This window comes from Suillus subaureus (genome assembly GCF_016647635.1).
Source record: "Suillus subaureus strain MN1 chromosome Unknown BJ212scaffold_17, whole genome shotgun sequence".
Classification (NCBI taxonomy): domain Eukaryota; kingdom Fungi; phylum Basidiomycota; class Agaricomycetes; order Boletales; family Suillaceae; genus Suillus; species Suillus subaureus.
This window is the reverse complement of record NW_024538573.1, coordinates 522614-539395: the sequence shown is the minus strand read 5'-3', so window position 1 is coordinate 539395 and position 16782 is coordinate 522614. Positions and strand designations below refer to the sequence as shown.

The following is a 16782-nucleotide window of genomic DNA, read 5'->3' as shown; positions in this document are numbered from 1 at the left end:
TCACGCCTCAGACGCGTTTGGGTTGTCTGGATTCTGGAAGAACCGGTTCGGGCGAGTCATGTACGTAGTCCTTGGATGAATGTCTCTCCCCTGGTAATCTATGACAGAGACAATTAATCTCAGAAAGGCATATCTCTGCAAATTCAAGCGCAGTCTATACATGAAACGACAACATCCACACGTCATCATGGAGCTTGAAGGGTATTGGAACGATACTGTCATGGATTCTTCGATATGACGTGAGTCAGGGTCACTCTGCTAGATACACGACTTCCAGGCGGTAAGGTGGCTGTGACTACTCTCAAATGAGGACGCCTTGCGACAGGTAGCCGGTCGAGTATCCTGATGCGGCAAGCTCATGGTACGGCGTGCTTCTTGCCGGCTGTGAATCCAGGCATTGTGTAGTAGCCGCGAGTTTTCTTGAAGACCTTGCCCATGTACAACACGCAGGTAGTATGGCTCAACCTCTCCTAGTAGGTACGCCTCGCGGCAAGCCTGTTCCTCGGCTTGCAGATGATCCAGGTCTTGTTCCACCGCCTAAACTTCCGACGTTTCCAGTGGCGCTAGTTGATCGACTGCGAGGGATTGCTGATGCGGCACTCGTCGAGGCTGGTGTTATATGTGCAAAATCAGAATATGGTCATGACCCAACTGTCATATTCCCATACCTGCACGAGGAATGCCTTTGGTACCTCTTGCAGCTGCTGTTGCTCTTGTCCCGCGAACGCCCCGGACTCCACTTGACATACTAGTGCCTCGGCCACGGGGCGCCTTTGTAGCTGCGACTTCGCGTTGTGCACGTTCTTCTGCTTCGTGGCAAGCAGCTTCCTCCGCGGCCACACGTGCACGCTCTTCTGCTTCCCTCCGTTCCGCCTCTTCCCGTACAAGGCGTTCCTTTTCTAGTCGAGCCTGTTCAAGAGCCTCCTGTCGCTCTTGCTGAAGTAACTCCTCATCCTTGAATTAAGTGTTATCAGCCACGAGCAGATCCAAAAAATCATGGAGAGTTGTTGGAAAAACGCGTCGCAAGCCGAACTATGGTACGGGGAGACACCAAGAAATGAGTTGGCTGAAGGAAATATAGCTTACAGCCTCTGCGCCTTCCCATTGTTCATCAAAAATCAGCTTAGCCACAGCTTCCGACTTTCCAAGCATATTGACATATTTATCTAAAAGTGCATCCGTCTGTGAGAGTTGAGTTGCCACTTGCTGCACAAGCGAATCAGCAAACATAAGACATGATAATCATCAGCTGATCCCATAGTACACACCTCAGTTGCAGTCTGAGTAGACCGCAACGCGTCATTAAATAACGCAAAAGACGCGTTCAGCTTCTTGAGAACGTAGAGATCGCTCTGAAGCTTGTCTTCCCGTGCCTTTGCAGCAGCAACCCTCCCGATCATAGTTGTATCAACATCGTTTTCAGAGCCCTCCTCGTTTCCTTCTTCATATTCGTCGTCCTCTGATATCCTACTTTGATCAGGCCAGAATGTCTGCGATGTTGTAGCAGTTGGCGCCAGTAGACTGAAACGTGGCTTATCATGAAAATGAAAATTTTCTGTGTCTTTATCTGAAAGTGACAGCTCTGAGAGGGAAAGATCGGCGCCTCCAGGACCCGTATGAGAAGGCGAGTCGAATGGTTCAGGTAGTGGCAGAGACCCGGACAACAGTTGTGAATCGCTAGCGTCCGGAAGCAAAGACGATGGTGACCAAGACATCTTGCGCTTAACGAGAGTTCAGTTGATCAATGACGCAAGTTCAAAAGGCTTTGATGGAAGTGATCGACGAGGTGACCCCACCAAGCCCCACGATCGACATTTACCAAGTATGCAACACATACATTTGGTACTAGGACTTACACTTTTTACACTTGGCTAAAATGAGATAAATGGTGGGGATAGGAGTAGCATTTACTGCTAACGTACACCAAATGACACTAAGGTAAAGTAAAACTACAACCCGTACGAAAGAAAAAGCGAAGTTGCACTAAAGGAACACTGTTAATGCGAATTAGTACAGTGTAATCGAAGAGTTCAAATCGAAGGAGTCCAATGAGATGCCAGTTGTCCATGTCCGAGTCCATTGCCCAAGCCCATTATTGATTCCACCACCAACCATCAAATCGTACACCTCTTCCCTTCCGATCTTTCATTTTCTTTTGGTATTTTATTACGTTGACAGAAAACTCTGCAGGCAGCTTATGCTGCGTTAATCGCGAACTCCTCACTCCAGTTCCCAGAGTCGCCGAATACTGAATTAACCATTAGCTTTCTGAGCTCGATTAAGACAGCATGGCAGGACACTCACATACGACCATGTACTCCCCGGCAGCGGTGTCATCAGGGATCGTGACTTTAACTTCACCGTCAGAAAGCTCAAATCCAGACGCGATGGGATCGGATTGGGTTGCATCGCCCTGGCGAAGGTATACCTTGCCAATAGGGTTGGTTACCTCCGAAGGTTTTGAGGAGGTATCCCAGGTGACAGAGTATGTCCCTCCGGCACTCCATGTGGAGGCAGATGTGGGCTCGATGATTGTGGGTACCCAGACATCACGCTTCATCACGGCAGAAAGAGGAGCACATAATACGCAGGAGAAAAGCGTAAGAAGTATGAACAACGAAGTCAGAAGAGCACGGGGTGAAGTGCTGGTAGACATGATTAATCGTGAAGAATTCGTTAAACTGAGGAAATGAGACAGAGATGATAGCCTGAGCTATTCAGGTCGGTGGGCTTTGCTTATATACTGCCAGCGCAGCTGACCGCATGAGCGCCACGATGTGTTGGCTTTTGTCAGCGTCATTTAGTTTATGTGATACTTTACGAAAAGGTCGTTGCTAACCTGGCCGCCGAATCTCCACTGACCAGTGCTAGGCAGTATGGCTTCGGAGCCAATGGCCAAGGTACATAGCCGGACAAAGACCCCCGATTGTGCCCAACCTCAATGTGCTGATTTTAGGTTACACCCTGCCTCATGTATGTGTCTGCATAACGAAACAGATTCATCAGACTTCAACAGCCGATTCAAACTGGCTCGGAGGAGATACTGAATGTGGAGCGAACTTGATAGTACTAAGCACTTGCAAGTCCACGATTGGCATCTGCGCGTCGGGTATCAATATACTGGATCCGACCGTGACATTCAATATGATCCTGGCAATTTGTGATTTGGACTCATCACCTGTATATGCACATGTGGGTGATGCTTACACGTAGTACAATAGATGATGCCAAAATTGAGAGACTCGGGGTCAGTACAGCCTCATCATGAAATAATATCGGATCATGGTTCCTTATCCCTCCCGCACCAGCTGCTTGCTTTCATGACCGCGTAGCCTAGACTATCCGACCTGGTCGCTGATACTGTAGTATGAAAGCACAGGGCGGCCTTTTGAATACCCGTCAAAGTGGTACAGGCTTGCGGTACATGCTTCTAGAGCTCCAGATCTTGAGCCTGGACACTGGTACATATCACATCCTAAATATTAATTCGGTTGGTCATAATCGTTAAATTAGAGCTTCTGTGGTGCCGGGGACCCGGGCCAGCAACAAGGGACAGGCTATCGCCGCGATAACAATCATGAAATGAATGGAAAAATCAGCCTCAAGGACGAAGTTATTAGGGCCTGTGAGTCAACAGTTCGGCGCTCGGCGGTTGAATGATGCAGGAAGTAGTGCAAAACGCGTGTTGACAGGATGTGCATGTGGCAGTGCCACATGATACATCGAAGGGAGTTCGTAATAACAATATCTTGCAAGTGACAGAGACACTCCTTTCCTTATCATGAAAGAAGGAGTGATAAGCTCAACCCTGATCATATGTGCGGGCTAGAAGCTTGAGCTGTACGAAATATCAGAAAAGATCTTCCACACTCCCAAAGGGTGAGTGAATGAGGCACCTAATCATGTGGTCAGTGGCTGTGTACATTTTGTGATGCTAACCTGTGCTCAACTTGTTTACAAACATCAAAAAGATTCTTTCCAGGCCTTTATACCATGGCATCACGGAAAAGGAACAGAGTTATTGAAGAGGAAGAGGGAACAAAGTCAGACTTTTCACTGGTTCAACTCGCTTCAGACGACGAATTCGATGTCGACATCTCTGGTGCTCTCACAGGCAAGAGACCAAGAAAAGACGTTCCAATCGAAAATTACACAGGTGATGACGATGGCATCGAAGAATTAATCCACGATTCTATTACGAAGCGAAATATGAAAGGCGGTACTGAGATGCTGAAGAAGATTAAGAGCAAAGGGAAAAGTAAGGGTGACACCGGAGGGGGAAGTTTCCAAAGCATGGGTATGTGCTCCTATTCAATGAAGATCGTGCGCTGATGGAGCTCTTTAGGTCTGCACCCATCACTTCTGCGTTCATTGACGCTCCAGGGGTATCGCACACCCACACCTATACAACGTGCATCGATTCCTGCCCTTCTTGCATCCCCACCACGAGATCTAGTCGGAATGGCCCGGACTGGTTCGGGAAAGACTCTTGCGTACATGGTGCCTTTAGTGCAGCGTCTTGGAGGTAGACATGCACATACCTTTGGAGCTCGGGCAATTATCCTAGTACCAGCACGAGAGCTTGCCACTCAAGTTGTCAAAGTGGGGAAGGCACTTGTACGAGGTTGGACGAACGATGCTGCGCAGCATGCAGGCGATGATGTTGAAGATTCTTCAAATGGAAAGGGTGAAAGCTTGCGCTGGAGTCTGATCGTCGGCGGGGAGGGTCTGGATGAGCAATTCGAAATGATCAGTAATAATCCAGATATGTACGTGCATTTCATGCATGCGGGTATTGAGTCTGATGTCGTTCTTGGTTTAGCATCATCGCAACTCCGGGCCGTCTCCTCCACCTAATCGTTGAGATGTCGCTTTCCTTGTCGTCCGTGCAATATGTTGTTTTTGATGAGGCAGATCGTCTTTTTGAGCTTGGTTTTGCTACTGCACTTACAGAGATCCTTGCTCGCCTTCCCGTGTCTCGTCAGACCCTTCTTTTTTCCGCGACCCTCCCAAAATCGCTGGTCGAGTTTGCCAAAGCAGGTCTGTCCGACCCTAAACTTGTGCGACTAGACGCAGAGTCCAAAATCAGTTCTGATCTACGAATGGCATTTTTTTCTGTCAAACAAGCGGAGAAAGATGCATCTCTACTTGCACTCCTCCGGGATGTTATCAAAGTACCCTATGGAAGCACCGAATCATTCAAAGAAGATGACACTGAATCCTCTGGTAAACACAAGAAGGGGAAGTTCAGGGCCAAACACCCAACCCATAGTGCGCCCCACCAGACACTCGTGTTTGCAGCTACAAAACACCACGTCGAATACCTCTCTGCGCTCCTCACCGCAGCTGGCTACGCTGTCTCTGCTCTTTACGGCTCACTGACCCAATCTGCTCGGACATACCAAATGAATCAGTTCTTGGCGCAAAAGACGAGCATATTGGTCGTCACGGACGTTGCAGCCCGTGGTCTTGATATACCAGTTCTCGAAAACGTGGTAAACTACGATTTCCCTGTCGGTGCAAGGATATTCGTTCACCGCGTGGGTCGCACGGCCAGAGCTGGAAGAAAAGGCTGGGCATGGAGTCTCGTCACTCATGGCGAATTGCCATATCTCTGTGACCTGCAACTCTTTCTTGGTCGGCCGTTGATTACTTCGTCTTCGTCCATTCCTGCATCGGCTACGACATCAGAAGAACCCTACACTCAATCGCTACTCTTTGCTCCATTTCCACGAGACCTAATGGATTCAGAGGTCGAGTATGTTCGCACACTAGACGAGTCGCAGAATACGCTGCCAACCCTACGTGCAGTTATGGGACGTGGGCACGCAATGTATGAGCGAAGTCGTGGAAAGGCCAGCCCGGCGAGTTATCGACGTGCGAAAGAGCTCGGACGTAGCGGACAGGAAGGTGTTGTACATCCCGTCCTCACGTTGATGCAAGACGGCGATAACAGAAAAGAAGACACGAGAGAAATGGAGGAGAAGCGTGCCGCGATTGTCCGTGTGGTTAGCGCATTTAAGCCTGCTGAGACGGTGTTTGAGGTTGGTACTCGTGGAAAAGCGGCGACTGCTAATACCGTACTTATGAAAGAACGGAGGAAGGCGCTTGCAAAAGCCGTGGAGCGGGCGGGAGATTCAGGGCCCAGTTATTCTGCTATTGTTAACACAGACCAAGGTGGTGACGACGGTCTTGGGGAAGCGGGAGACGGTGACGTGGAAATGGCGGACGAGGAAGACATTGCGGTTCGTCTCCTCAAAACTGGAAGAGTCGATACTGATTTTCTACAGGCTGTTTTCCATGTCTCCAACAAGAAGAGCAATAATTTCCGCGATGAGGATTATTACATGTCCCACTATCAAAAGGATGCATTAACCGAAAAAGGGTTTGTATATTCCATCTACTCTTGATCGTCCACACTGAAATATATATGATATTTTCCTAGCTACTCGCTCACAGATGGAGCTTCTTCCTTTGCCGCTCAAGCTCAGGGTGCCATCCTCGACCTTGCAGGAGATGAGGACACTATTGGTGCGCGCCAACGGCACCAGAACAAGCTGTCATGGGACAAGAAAAAGAAGAAATTCGTCAAAGGAGGCGGAATTGGCTCCGACAACATGAAACTTCTGCGAACGGAGAACGGCACTCAATTGCCTGCTACATATAAAAGTGGTCGGTTTGACGACTGGAAGAAGAAAGCAAGGGTGTCGCTACCAAAGAATGGAGAAAGGGAGATGGAACGGAGAGGTGCTGGTGCGGCCGGGCCTGGAGGGAGGAGATGGAAACACAACAAGGTCACGGAGGCCAAGCCATTGGACAAGCTCAGCAATGATTACGAGCGCAAATCGAGGCAGCTCAAGAAGAAAGAAGAGAGTTTCGCAGCGGAAGCAGGCCAGGCAAAACCAAAAAGTCCTGGTAGAGCGAAAAAGTCAGAAGCGGTGGGCGTTTCGGAGGAAAATCAGTGGGCAGAGTCAAGACCGAGATCAAGACAGTCGACCAGATACGCAAAAACAGGATGGTTTCAGAACGGAAGAAGGCTAAAAATGCTCGGCCGAGTCGCAAAGGAAGGAGTTGATTTTTGCACTATTCTCCTACTTTTGCACTATGACATGTCATTATCAAGCCGCATCCGAGTACTCCCATTTCACCCCTGTACCTTTAACTAACTGGCACGTCGACACCCTGCATTAGGTCTACCCCAACGCTGCGCAGAGCGTTCACACACCATTCGGGGTATCCAGTATCACCGAAGTAATCGAAGAAGAATGACTTTAAGTACTCAGGGAATCGACCTTCAAGGATAGCATCTCTTGCACCGCCCATAACCCGGGCCTGGAAAACAAGGTTATGAATTGTGAGAGCTGACCAAAGATCAGCTAAGTATACCACAAGAAACGGTATTCGAATTACCGTGGGCACCAGCTGTCTCTATTGTGACAATGTGGTGCAACACAGCTCGGGACATGCCGCTTGCGCATGTTGGACAAGGGCAGTTCTTGTCTATAGGTTCCATGCTCTTCGTGTGCTTTCCGAGCTCTATTTCATCAACCAATGAGTTCTGCATCGCATTGACATTCGTGAAAATAAGCGCACTGAGGTTGAGGGGCCCCTTGAAAGTCAAGGCCACACCAAATCTTGCAGTCCGAGTAGGGAATACGCAATCCGCCTGAGCAACTTCAGAGAACTTCACGTCAAGGTGCGTCGATCTCAAGCTTACCATGTCAACACCCAATGCAACGCAAACAAGCAGATCTGGAGTCTGCGATCAGGATTAACTGCGAGGAGCAAGCGGTTCAAGCACCTTCTGCAAAACCTACGCCCATGGAGTAGCGGGGCCCTAAATGCGCAGAAGCTTGCAGGGGGCTTCGCAGAAGCAATCAATATACTCACGATCTGAAGGTAGCCGGTCTGCACACTGCTTGATACTATGCGAGATCAGGTGCACAAAGACGGCCTGAAGTCAAACTTACATTTTCCAAAACACCTCTCAAGAAGGTACATCAGGTCGCTAAAGCCTCCAGATTAGTTAAGGGACCCACCCTTTTCTTCTCCTCCACTAAGACCGCCTATAGCATACCCAGTGACTTGGTCCTTCCGCTCGATCATTGCATCAAGACATATATCTCGCAAGGCTGGGTCCAACCCTCCTTGAACAATAGCAAAAAGATTCTGTTTGTCTTTTCGACCGGATTTTTCATGCTGTTCGATGCAACGATCGAGCCATCGAACAGATCGGTGCATGGCCTCGCCAACTCGAGGCCCGACAGTCAAACTACTGACTGAGCCAGCATTAAAGGCAGGAAAAATATATAATATCAGTAACCTTACCCACGTCATCTAGTTGCATGATAATATCTGCTCCGATTGAATGCTGTATAGAGATACTTTCTTCAGGCTGTGCCTCTCATCAACAGAAGAAGCAGTAGTAACCATCAGAGACCAACCGTCAGCATTGTTGGCTCTCCATTGAATGGGCTAGCAAACAAAGCACCATCCTCAGTAATATTTGTGAACTTGCTCAAGGAGACCAGCTGGAAGCCTCCGCTGTCCTTCGAAAGCTAAGCTTGAGCGTGACAAGCTTCTGAAAGTTGCACTTACGGTGAGAAGGTTACGGTTCCAACCTTGGAATTTGTGAGCCCCTCCCACTTCATCAAGGACTTTGATCCCAGGTCGCAAATTCAAATGGTATGTGTTGTTCAAAATGAGTGTGATACCAAGCGATTCAACCTGTTGTGGGGTCAAGCCTTTGATCGCTGCCTGTGTTGCTACAGGCATGAATGTAGGAAGCATTGTGATGCCGTCTGTGAACAACAACTTGAATTTATCCTGCTCTAGCGTAGTATCTGATAATAACCATACTCACGGGCAAGCTTCATTCTGCAAACTCGCGCTCGGGTTGTGTGACATTTTGCAATGACTTCGAATTGCATATTTCAAGAACCAGTGGGAGGAACCCAGAGAGGTCAATTTCTGCAAATCCAGAAAGTACAGATTCTAGAAATTGCTCATCAGGCCGGTGGACTTGTCTCATGATATGATAAAGTTGGACCCCGGTTACAATGAACAGTGTTGATCACGTGATTTGATTTTAAGCTTCTTGAAGCTTCCTTCAAAATTGATGGTGAATACACGAAAGAATGCTTGAACCTGTTTGCAGATGGTCTAGCATAGCTCACCGAATGCCCCTCAGGTGGAGGGATATCCCACGGACTAGATATTTACATTCAGGACGAGACCTTTTGTCAGAGTTGAGTGCCCGCCAACTCATTGCTGATGTGACGCGGTGAGAACTATCATATTCGTAAAGCGGATGTATTAACGTGTTCCAGCCCAGATGATTTCGCTAAGCATTTGCAGAAAACACAGACCATCTATGCTGGGGTAGATCCAACGGCAAAGTCTCTGCATGCAGGCCACCTTATCCCGCTTCTCTGTCTGTTCCATTTTCACATCAGAGGGCACAACACGCTCGCACTTGTAAGCTTGTGCGTTTCTATGTTGGAAATTGACTGAATATACTCAGATAGGTGGAGCGACGGGGCTTGTCGGAGACCCCTCTGGCCGTATGATGGAACGCTCACTGTCGGAAAAGGCCCAAATTGAATCCAACACTGTCAAACTCACCGATTCTATTCAGCAATTTTTCTCTCGCGCGACAGAGTATGCCCTCGACAAGGCTCCCTCCCTGACCACTTTTACTCAACTACAAGTCGTCAATAACCTAGACTGGCTGAAGGAATTGAATCTTCTTGATTTCTTGCGGAGTACCGGCATTCATTTCCGCGTAAATCATATGCTGGCAAGGGATAGGTCCGTCGCTTTACCTTCCTACATTTCATTTGTCGATGATAATGTGATGTAGTGTAAAATTGCGAATGAGTGCACACAATGGCATCACATTCACCGAGTTCACGTACCAGCTTCTCCAAGGTTATGACTTCTACGAACTTTTTCGCACAAGGGGGTGTACCATTCAAGTAGGTGGATCAGACCAGTGGGGGAACATTCTTTCCGGCATCGACCTCATAAATAAAGTCAAAGGAGATTATGCTGGATACAATGAGGGGTGCTTTGCACTGACCACACCATTGCTAACAACTTCACAAGGCGAGAAGTTTGGAAAGAGCGCGGGAAACGCTATATGGCTTGACGAAAAGCTCACAAGTTACCTTGACTTCTATCAGGTATGCTGGCTAAGTGTTACTGGTCATCAACTCAATTCTCCGAACAGTTCTTCCTCCGTACAACGGACGCTGATGTTGAGAAGTATCTGAAGATGTTTACGCTGCTTCCTGTCGAAGAAATAGACGCTGTTGTGCGAGAACATGATATTCACCCTGAACGCCGATTGGCACAGACACTTCTTGCCAAAGAAGTAACACTGATGGTACACCAAAGTGAGAACCTGTCTGCTGTCCGCTTGTGCTCTCTCTGACATGTCCCGCAGAGGAAGGCCTGGAGGCTGCACGGGTAGCAACCAACGTCCTTTTTGGAACAGACTACTCAACTCTGCACGCGAAAGATATTGTGAAATCTCTTGCAAACGACCCACGGTTAGTTCTCTGTACGGAGGACGAGTTGCTCGGAATCACGCTCCCAAACATTGCTGCCAAATTCGGACTTGCCTCATCAAAGTGTTCGTCCGCCCTTCTCTGGTTCTACTGAACCATTTGTTGACCAACACTTTTTCAGCTGCAGCACGACAACTTGCCATTGGGAACGGTCTATATTTGAACAATGTACCTCAGCCAGACGTGCGCTTCAAGCTTGAGAGGAGTCACCTGATCGATGGACAGGTGGCGATTTTACGTGCCGGAAAAGACATGCATTTAATTCTGGCACTGCGTTGAGCATTCTGGTGCACTGTCACCTCTGACACTGCTACTTTCACGACGATAGTGTAGTTAAGCGCCATATGGCACGTCGAGACTGGGCAGTACTCATAGTAAGTATTATAGCCAAAAACATCACTTCGTGAATGACTTTGAGTGCTGGAGTGGCACAGCTTTTGGTATCGAGCATTTAATATTTATACTAGAGATGCTCAGACCTAAGTTGTATTGCCCATCATGTCATCGTGTCTGATCACATACTGACTTTAGTGCGATCACTGGTTAGTAAATGCCATGAATTTCGTACATTTGACCACTGAACTTCGATAGAAAAAGTTTTGATCCTACGTTTTTCAGTGCATGATGTTAATCGTGTTTCAGTCTATCAGACTACTATGCATCAGATGCGTGGCAGAGGCCGCAATCTAATCACTCTTCTTTATGCACGCACTGGCATGACGTCTTCCTCTGAGTTGTCCATGCCGCCCTCAAGCAAAGACATCGCAGACGAGCTGGACTGATGTACTGGAATCCACCTGAACAGCATCTATAAAAAAAATGACATTTGTATGGCCATGCAAGCGCAGCTACACAGGTCCAAGGAAACGCTCTGATTGGAATTTGTAGTCGAAGGTGTGTTACACGAGAAAAACGAGAACACGTATCAAAGACACCCGTTCATTTTCGTGTCATGTCAGTGACTGCTGATGTGACCTGTGGTCGTTGACATGCGCGTCTATGATAAAAGTCTTCGTGTAGCGGAAGAGATAAGCAAGAAAATCTCCAAAACCTCGACGGTGTTTTATGACGTGGCAGCGAAGCTTGAATTCATCAGAATGTTAAATTTTAATCTTGATCGGTGATTGCACACATGAAGGAATGTTCAATGAACACAAACAGTTCCGTTTCAATTGATTCTTCGGCTTCAGCGTGACGGATTATGTCGGTTCAGGTTGACAGATAAGCAGATGTGTGCTGCATAGTGGCCCTATAAGGACAGCGTGCAGAAAGGCGGTACGAGACGTTAGGGAGTACACAACCCAGCAGTGATGTGCGCCTAACAAGCTTTATCGAATTGAGCTGAGTAGTCTTGTGATCTTGATGCGTGGTAGCCGAAGAATCTAGGCGTTATCATGGCGAGCTTGCTTCAAGATTATGGATGGCGATCTGCTGTTATTGCAGATATCATCTGTTTGAAAGGGTTTATAGGATCACTATGATAACAACATTCAGCACATAAAAGCAAGCCATCTTACTGTCCCTTCAGATCTATTCGATCCATATCACATCCTCACAAACAATGCGTTTCTTGTTTGTCCTCACCGTTATCGCTGGTTTGACAGCATCAGCATTGGCAGCATCAATACCTGCCACTGGCAATGAACGTGACAGCGCTCACTGTCCTTTCCTCTGTCTCAGTGATGATAAATGCAAAGCCTGCAGTTACGGGAATAAATACGTGAGTATGAGTAGTTTGCATCCCGTATTTGACCACATGACTCACCAGCGCGGCAGGTCTTCCTTGGATGCGAATTTTGAGCTGCTGAGAGAAAAGTAATAGTGAAGCGGACTACACAACATCAGGTTGAATCAGTTTATTTGTCCTGCTCAAGTCTAATATGGAGGCGGAGTACAAAGAGTCGGCAAGTTGTGGTGAAGAATTGTTTGAAGATGTGTGTCGTGGATGCATGCACATAGTATACATCAATAATTAGTGTTATTTGAGGCGTATCGGTATCACCGTGTATGCAAACGGTCAAAGGATTAGACAAGTGCCTACTAATCAAGAACTCACCTTCAGGACGTCCTGTACACCGGAAATGCTTCTTGTAGACTCAACGAGTAAACACACTATGTATCCGGCTTTTAATGATGAGACTCCAGTATACGTATGTACGGCGTGCGCGACCTGTAAAAACAGGAGTGACGCTTTATCAGCTGTCTACGACATGGCGGCAGGAGAGGTGGTCTAGTACAATGTAGGTATTTTTTATAGATCAAGTATCCGAACTTCATCGAACTGGGCATTCCTGTACCCTTCCGACGAGTGCTAAGTCTTCGATCAGACAATGTCCATATTTGTGCATGAAACTCGAAATTGAAACCATTTTTCGCACGTGCCCCATAATCCAATGGATTTTCATGAGCGCCGGGTTCATTGAAATTATACAACCAGTGCTTAGTCCACACGAATTGCACTGTACAAGCGCCGCACGGCCCAATAAGATGCGAGGAATCCAATAGTCCCTTGACGAAACTGTTGAGTTCTACTGTCATGATCATAAGACATTTCTTACCGGTGACGATAAAGTCAAAAAGGCAGATCAAGAACAAATACCCGAGGTATAATGCGACGCTTGAAAGCGAGTGCAGTGAAAGTCGGGATAACCAGTAGAAGAGTCCGTAGGCCAAGATCCAAAATGCACTTCCACCGCCAGTCAAGAAAGCACGCCAATGCCACCTGCAGAGAGAATTGGTATAACAAATTACAAATAAACATACATCTACGTACCTGTACTCTTCAGCACAGAGGTTGAAATATATGAACAAGATTGTCACGGTGCCGGTGGTGAGTGCAACAACTCCTGCTGTTAGCGCAAGGAAACCAAATGCATAGTATGCTCGAGATGCGAAGAGGCTAGACATGACGAAATAAAGTTCCACGAACGCAGCCCCTACAACATTGACGAAGCTGTTGAGTAACGAGAGACTGAACTATCAGCTATATCTTACCAAATGGCAGGATCCCTGCGAGTAAAGCGGAGGCCTGCAACAAGGTTAAAAATCAAGTATACGTTGCTATCCGAGACTTACCCATGGTCGAAGGTGTCTGGGAGTTGGTGGGATCTGGCGGGGTATTTGATTAACCCTGACAGGATGTGACACGCCCTGAAACCAAATGAATTTCAACTGCATCAAACATGCAATACACGTACCCCTTGCCTTGACCCAATGTATGATCCAATCGAAGATAGCGGAGCAGAAATCCCAAACCAGAGAACAACGATCAAGAGCATGGTGGCTAGTGTAGGCGAAGGCCAGGTGAGCTCCAAGGTCGCCGACACGATCACTCGAACTTACAGAATGGAACGGCACCTGAGGAACCGGCAACGAGAAGGAAAAAGTTCAACAAAAAGATCACTATGAATACCAACCTAGCGAACGGGATCAGTCAATGAGCAATCAAAGTAATGCCGCAGACGAGGGGGCTCACGTCGGGAGGATGGTGGCTGTAAGGAATGCATTCTTTCTGTTATCAACACCACCAAGTGATACATATATTCTACTCGAATAATAACCTCCGATCCTGATATCTCTGCATAAGCAGCTGAGCGCTTCAGTATGAAAAAACGACTCACCCTCCAAAAAGGGTCCAGCACACCATCATGACAGTAGCAAGAGAACCTCGGTTTGAAGGTGAGAGAAAGCCCAGTAATGCGAAGACTATTGAGAGTTGATTTTAGACAGTAAATGGAGGTCTAAGACTTAAGAAGCTACCAAGGGTAACAGCGCACATGGCGCACAACTGAGCACCATTTCCTACCATAACGGAAAGCACCATTGGGTATCGGGGCGCACGGAAAACCTCTCCGTGTACGAGTTTCCAACCCCAGTCTTCTTGCACATCTTCCTGCATTTCATTTGACGTCAGAACAACCACGTATAAAGTGTCGATCACCCACACTAAGATCAATGGCATTGTATCTTGAAATCTGCATAGACGTCAGCTTGGATCATGTCAGTGAAGCTAACAATAATTACGTCTCTGGAGACAGTGCGCCACAGAATCATGGCTACCATGACGCAAAGGAAGACAACAATGACGATCGAATTGATGAGGCTGAACCAATGTATCCGGGGGTCAAAAATATGGAGATAGTTGTCCCATCGAGTGGCCTGTGAATAATTAGAAAGGCTCAGCCCATGTCTTGCCCGTCAAACGTACCCATGGTGTGTCAGATTCCTTAACGCAGGATGTTAGTCAGATATTCGCTGGGACCAGTCCCTTCGTAACAGACTTACGTCCCAAGTTACTCGGTAGGTATACCGTATATTGTTGATTTCATTCTCAGATAGACCCAACTTTGGAACTTCAATATCACAGTTCGGCGTACTTTCATCTTCTTGAGACCCGCCGCGGCTGCAACAAGGATGTAAGCAAAAGTAAATAATACACAAATTTTTTTGCGCACCTAGATGGCCATACCAGGACTCCAACGACGCGATAAACTCCAGGTGATGGCTCGTGATATCTGATGCAATGAGTTTGATGAACTTCAGTACTGATAGGTAGGCAGGCATACCTCAGAACAATCTCATAATGGTTGTTTAGGTAGGGAACATCGTCATCATCATTGCCGAGGTTGAATCCCATATCGAAGAAAAGGTCCCCAGTCTTCGTATCTCTCTTCATTTCCGCAGCCGGCAGACCATCCACCAGCCAGTTGAGGGCATATTCCTCACGGATTCGTTTGTTGATGAATTTAGCATCTTCTCCAGGTATTTCGGCGGTACACAGCATTTGGCAAGTACCATTAGCCTCCAGCATTTTGATCTGTTGAAGCGGTTTGAGTCTGCACATATGATTATCCAGCCATGACAACCTACATCATACGGAGACGTAAATATTCGGTCGCCGAATAGTATCGATCCTAATGACTCGGGCTGGCCCTTGGCACCCGACGGGGGTGTGCAGAAGTGAAATTGAGGATTGTAGTAGTCGTCTGTGATGCGTCAATGTTGTTACTAATTGCAATCCATAGGTGAGCTTCTCACAGTTTATGAGGGATTTCTAAAGACCAGTAAGCGCAGTCAAATCATAACATCATAGCGAACACATACCAGCTTTGAATTGTCACTTCCAGCAAGTATGGGAGTGAGCGCATTGACATAAACATCGACAGGATCGCGCTGCACATAGTTGTGGGGTGCTGCACCAGGAAGATAGAACGCGTTAGCAGCTGAGGGAACTAAAGCGAGTAGTGCGCTTCCCAGGAGACAGCTAGATTTAGTGCCTCTCATGGCAAAAAAAGAGCGCTTCAGGGTATTGGGGCGTTAGGGAGTGGTGTAAGTAGCAAGATACTATAGGGACACGACACTGGCAGTCACGTGACGGGATCATGTTGATAAATTATTTATTGGTGTCAAATTTACGTACATACTTTTGAAATCTGCAAGCAAGGATCTTCTATCTCTGAAGTTTGGACTTTGTTCCACCACCATCGCGTGTTCAGGCTATAGCAGAGCGCACCCTATACATTCAACCACCAGGTATGGGATGAGCGCGGAGACGTCAGATATGATAAAATCCCAGCACCAGAGTAGGATCCTGCAAAACTCGCATTCTCCAGAGAGCAGTGGAAGGCCGAAACAACTCAGACAGACTACTGTCAGCTGCGTCGGGCGCGCAAACCCAACTCCCCGGTGTCAGTAGCACTGCCGAATACGCCATCTTCACAGTTCGGAGTGACACGTATATGAAGAATCAAGCTTAATCAAGACTGCTACCCATCACTAATGCATTCTTTTTATCTCATGGACTGCAATTCACACTGTCACCTACCGTCCCAGCGTACACATCTCATGGTCAATCACATCTCAGTCCTCTTCTGACTCAGATGCTATCGAACTCTATTGAAATGCTGTTTTTCCATAAGCAGCACAGCCAGCTACTAGATGAGGCTCTTGAGTCTTCGGCTCTACCAGCAGGCATTTCGTCCCTGATCCGAAGATTCCGAACTGTCGTTTATTTGACAGAGACGAGCTAAGTAGACATACGGGCCGGTGGTTAGGGGTGGGGCATACTAAAATGACAAGACTGTGCTGTTGAACTCAGGTTGTGTGACCGTCAAGCGAGTTACAATAGCCTTCTAGTCATCGTATCAGCGAGTCCGCGTACTTAGACCAGAAAGGTCACAAGTCTTTCCTAGCCCGGCGACGCATTTAGAGA

The 16782-nt window shown here is 47.5% G+C and overlaps 6 protein-coding genes across 6 annotated transcripts; 2 read left to right on the top strand and 4 right to left on the bottom strand.

Annotated features, from left to right (window-relative positions):
* Positions 1 to 341: 341 nt before the first annotated feature.
* BJ212DRAFT_210473 (uncharacterized protein) lies at positions 342 to 1903 on the bottom strand. Its single transcript, XM_041342647.1, has 4 exons — positions 1269 to 1903; positions 1087 to 1206; positions 669 to 954; positions 342 to 609 (listed from the first exon to the last, which is right to left on the bottom strand). The coding sequence occupies exons 1-4, from the start codon at positions 1713 to 1715 to the stop codon at positions 461 to 463; spliced, it is 1002 nt and encodes a 333-aa protein (XP_041192883.1). The 5' UTR covers positions 1716 to 1903; the 3' UTR covers positions 342 to 460.
* Positions 1904 to 2195: 292 nt separating this feature from the next.
* On the bottom strand, positions 2196 to 2560 carry BJ212DRAFT_1272472 (uncharacterized protein; the record flags this gene model as incomplete). Its single annotated transcript, XM_041331018.1, has 2 exons — positions 2196 to 2248; positions 2305 to 2560. 2 exons carry the CDS (start codon positions 2558 to 2560, stop codon positions 2196 to 2198), a joined length of 309 nt encoding a protein of 102 aa, XP_041192882.1.
* Positions 2561 to 3993: 1433 nt separating this feature from the next.
* On the top strand, positions 3994 to 7075 carry BJ212DRAFT_1447085 (ATP-dependent RNA helicase DBP10; the record flags this gene model as incomplete). The annotated part of the gene is made up of 6 exons (XM_041338355.1): positions 3994 to 4297; positions 4346 to 4769; positions 4823 to 6245; positions 6291 to 6385; positions 6446 to 6909; positions 6930 to 7075. 6 exons carry the CDS (start codon positions 3994 to 3996, stop codon positions 7073 to 7075), a joined length of 2856 nt encoding a protein of 951 aa, XP_041192881.1.
* Positions 7076 to 7158: 83 nt separating this feature from the next.
* BJ212DRAFT_1447084 (tRNA-guanine(15) transglycosylase-like protein) lies at positions 7159 to 8930 on the bottom strand (the record flags this gene model as incomplete). Its single annotated transcript, XM_041338354.1, has 11 exons — positions 7159 to 7361; positions 7411 to 7536; positions 7594 to 7666; positions 7718 to 7752; positions 7802 to 7837; positions 7891 to 7925; positions 8036 to 8279; positions 8329 to 8395; positions 8445 to 8549; positions 8599 to 8801; positions 8864 to 8930. The coding sequence occupies 11 exons, from the start codon at positions 8928 to 8930 to the stop codon at positions 7159 to 7161; spliced, it is 1194 nt and encodes a 397-aa protein (XP_041192880.1).
* A 171-nt stretch (positions 8931 to 9101) lies between these two features.
* On the top strand, positions 9102 to 11276 carry BJ212DRAFT_1356286 (uncharacterized protein). Its single transcript, XM_041335702.1, has 8 exons — positions 9102 to 9283; positions 9330 to 9477; positions 9524 to 9810; positions 9863 to 10184; positions 10232 to 10397; positions 10448 to 10636; positions 10693 to 11083; positions 11106 to 11276. The coding sequence occupies exons 1-7, from the start codon at positions 9138 to 9140 to the stop codon at positions 10848 to 10850; spliced, it is 1416 nt and encodes a 471-aa protein (XP_041192879.1). The 5' UTR covers positions 9102 to 9137; the 3' UTR covers positions 10851 to 11083; positions 11106 to 11276.
* Positions 11277 to 13011: 1735 nt separating this feature from the next.
* Positions 13012 to 15854, bottom strand: BJ212DRAFT_1481143 (uncharacterized protein; the record flags this gene model as incomplete). Its single annotated transcript, XM_041340213.1, has 19 exons — positions 13012 to 13079; positions 13130 to 13293; positions 13345 to 13507; positions 13566 to 13599; positions 13647 to 13721; positions 13769 to 13854; positions 13914 to 13987; positions 14047 to 14148; positions 14192 to 14276; positions 14331 to 14463; positions 14516 to 14545; positions 14595 to 14729; positions 14779 to 14796; positions 14856 to 14973; positions 15026 to 15085; positions 15137 to 15387; positions 15441 to 15556; positions 15609 to 15624; positions 15675 to 15854. 19 exons carry the CDS (start codon positions 15852 to 15854, stop codon positions 13012 to 13014), a joined length of 1908 nt encoding a protein of 635 aa, XP_041192878.1.
* Positions 15855 to 16782: the final 928 nt, after the last annotated feature.

Coding starts and splice junctions, on each gene's coding strand:
- BJ212DRAFT_1356286 (XM_041335702.1), top strand. CDS start 9,138: ATGCTTGAACCTGTTTGCAGATGGTCTAGCATAGCTCACCGAATGCCC. Junction 9,478..9,523: donor GGCACAACACGCTCGCACTT/GTAAGCTTGTGC, acceptor GAATATACTCAG/ATAGGTGGAGCGACGGGGCT. Junction 10,185..10,231: donor GTTACCTTGACTTCTATCAG/GTATGCTGGCTA, acceptor TTCTCCGAACAG/TTCTTCCTCCGTACAACGGA.
- BJ212DRAFT_210473 (XM_041342647.1), bottom strand. CDS start 1,715: ATGTCTTGGTCACCATCGTCTTTGCTTCCGGACGCTAGCGATTCACAA. Junction 1,207..1,268: donor CTACTCAGACTGCAACTGAG/GTGTGTACTATG, acceptor TCGCTTGTGCAG/CAAGTGGCAACTCAACTCTC. Junction 610..668: donor CAAAGGCATTCCTCGTGCAG/GTATGGGAATAT, acceptor ATATAACACCAG/CCTCGACGAGTGCCGCATCA.